The 3,023-nt window shown below is 37.2% G+C and overlaps 1 protein-coding gene across 1 annotated transcript; it reads right to left on the bottom strand.

Annotated features, from left to right (window-relative positions):
• Window positions 1–1,830: 1,830 nt before the first annotated feature.
• LOC309831798 (transcription factor BTF3-like) lies at window positions 1,831–2,566 on the bottom strand. Its single transcript, XM_082669144.1, has one exon. It carries the CDS (start codon window positions 2,519–2,521, stop codon window positions 2,036–2,038), a length of 486 nt encoding a protein of 161 aa, XP_082525270.1. The 5' UTR covers window positions 2,522–2,566; the 3' UTR covers window positions 1,831–2,035.
• Window positions 2,567–3,023: the final 457 nt, after the last annotated feature.

The raw sequence follows: 3,023 nt of genomic DNA, 5'->3' as shown, positions 1-3,023 counted from the left end.
CTATTTGTTTTCTGTGGATGATTTTTACTCACTCCCATGGATTTAACTACCACTTTAAGCCAGTGAACCCATTATACATGACAGCTCTTCTCTCTCCTCTGGACTCCAGTTTTGTGTTCTCTACTCACTACGGTCATTAATACCATTTTATTTTTTTCATCCAATCAGGAAATGGCATACAATCAATCCTATTTTAATTAATTAGTTAATTAATTAACTGGTGAATGCTTAAAGGATCTAGAACTGGTTTTAAGATAATCTTTCTACTACACCATAGTATTTCCCATTTACTTTTCACAAGTTCAATAATTGATGAATTATTTGCTCATCTTGGTGTGAGGTCAACCCTGGGGCTTATCTTTACAAAAATTTTTATATAACCTATTTTCCAATAACACAATATATTCAAACTTCATATATGTCTCCCTCTCAAAAATTGGTTCTTTGCTTGAGAGGAGCAAAGAACCACACCTGTTTTCAGTTTCCAGTTACAATATAGCATTGTAATTCTATTTCTAATTTCAGTTATTATAATCAAACTTCTGTTATATGAAGTTTTTGAAGCTAAACACTCAAAGCAGAAGTTTTCACTTACCTAATTGGCTACCAATACAAGAGTAGATTCAATCCATCTGTCCCTAAGTGGATATGTGTATCTCTGCCAGTCGGCCCTTTGTTTTGGGTTTAAATTACCCTTTTTAAGCCTGATTTCTCATGGAAGAAAAGCTAATAACATTTACTCTTCTAGTCTGAGCATTTCAACTATAATAACTTTTGATACTAGGCATAGATTCTATCCAATCTGTCAGGATGAGGAAAAGCTTCAAATTAGCTAAGATTCCCCACAACTATGGATTCTTTAGGTGCTGAAAAACAAACAAATAAATAAACAACAAAAAAAGGGGTTTTGTCCACACTGACTCCTAATAAAATGGTGTAGTGCAGACAGTGATAGCTCTTGTTCCAGCTCCAATCACTAATGGGTACAGCCAATCTGCCCCCACAATCAAGGGTTCCAAGAATGGTTACTCACATATTCTCCCAATTACATCATAAAACCTTTCTTACATTTGAGAAACTCTAGGCAGATGGAATTTTCACAAATTTGGAATCATATGTCAACCTTTCCCTGGATATTCTAAATAGAAAACACCTCATATGAGTAATAGTAGTAATATTAATAAAAGCTAAAGTATTTTGTGGGCTAGGCACTACTCTAAGCTCGTTACATAGACTATTCCCTTTAATTTTTGCAGTAACTTTTTGGGTAGTTCTTATTATTACTTCATAAAGAATTGAGGCTTAGAAAAGTTAAATGTCTTGCCCAAACCGTTTCCCCAGTTCATAAATGATAGAACAGCGACTTGAACACTGGCAGTATGGTAACAGAGCACACTTTTTTAACCACTAGGCAAGGATATCAAACAAATTTCATCTTGTATGTCAACTGTGATTGATAGTGACTACATGGAATAACTGTTGAAAAAACTTGGTCACCAGACTCCAGGTGATAGAGTGCCAAAATGAGCAATGATGTCAACTATGAGCACATTAAACTTGTGGACCTTTTTCTAGGTACTTGCTCTCCTGGGATATGTGAAAGAGAGAGAGACAGAGAGAGAGATTGACTGACTGATTATTGACCTGTGTATTTATAAACAACTCTCAGAAAAAGCATAATTTAGGTTAGAGAAAGTCAGAGAATGTACCAAACCCTGCCAGCAATTTGTCTTTCTCTATGTTAGCTTATAAGAAAAAACTACTAGCGATTTGAATATTTTCTTTTTTGGAAACTTTATTAACCTTTGTTTCAAACTTTATTCCCAGGCTTCTTCAGCTTAATTAGCTGCAAAGAATGACATTGTATTAAGCAAAAACTGAAAAGAGCTGCAGTGTCCAGGGGCTTGGGCTTAAAAATATTAGAGATCTAGATTTTATCAGATCCATAAACAAAATTTTAAAAAGCAGTCATAATATAAAATAGCATCTCCCAGTAACTTCTTCAAGATTTATCTTCTTTAGAAGTTGACTCAATTCAGTTTGCTTCATTCTTGGAAGCCTCATCAAAATTATCCACCAGATCTGGAACTTCATCATCATCATCCTCTCCAGTAGCAAGTGGTGCTTTTCCATCCACAGATTGTTTGGGCAGAGCTTCAGCCAGTCTCCTTAAACTGGTCAGACCATCCGCGCCAAGCTGGTTTAAGATGCTGGGTAGCATTTCTGTCAGCTGCTTTGTCTCAGCATGGCCTGTAATGGTGAAAGTGTTTGCTGCCAGAGATGCCTGAACTTTAGAGTTGTTAAAGTGCATCACCGTTCCTTGGTTTGTGAACATATTCACCTCTTCAATACCAGAGATATTGTTCACCCCTAACTTCTTTAAAGAGAACTGACATTTTCTGTAGTCTTCTGTGGCTGTTCTATGAACCACCTTCTTTCTGTGAGCAGTTCCTTTCCCACCAATGCACACTTGTGCCTGCAGTTTGGCGAGTTTCTCTTGGTTCATGATAGCTTCTTTCATCTTTTTGGAGCAGAAATGGGGCCGTGCGGGGGACTAGGGTTGGCGATCAGGGGGTCTCGGGCAGACCAGCTGAGGTAAGGCGCACACACGCAGGGACGCAAGATGGCAGCTAGAGCGATTTGAATTTTTGTTCTACTTTATTTTCCTTCTCCCACACACTTATGGAGTTTTTAGTTTTTGTTCTTTAATGAAAGAAGTAGCATAAGGGGGAAAGATAAGAGACAAGATGCTTAGAAAACCATCCCTTGGATGATTGAATCAACTGGTTCAATTCCAAGGAAATTTCCAAAAAAACAGAGAAGATTTTAATTTCTTTTCACAAGGCTCAGATAGCGGTAACTTGTATAGACAATTAAGACCTAAATGTGGTGGGATAATACTTCTGTGATATTCACCCATGTTCCTTTTTTCCTTCCAGAATTTCTTGCTTTCCTTTTCCCTAATTTGAGCAGACCGTCTGCTCCACGTTCCTTGACTTAGGGTTGATTTAAGGAAAGTTTTC

The sequence above is a fragment of the Grampus griseus genome, assembly GCF_964374135.1.
Source record: "Grampus griseus genome assembly, chromosome: 13".
Classification (NCBI taxonomy): Eukaryota; Metazoa; Chordata; class Mammalia; order Artiodactyla; family Delphinidae; genus Grampus; species Grampus griseus.
This window is presented reverse-complemented; position numbering and strand designations above follow the sequence as displayed.

Bases quoted from the DNA above. Each gene is read 5' to 3' on its own strand.
- LOC309831798 (XM_082669144.1), bottom strand. From the start codon at position 2,521: ATGAAAGAAGCTATCATGAACCAAGAGAAACTCGCCAAACTGCAGGCA.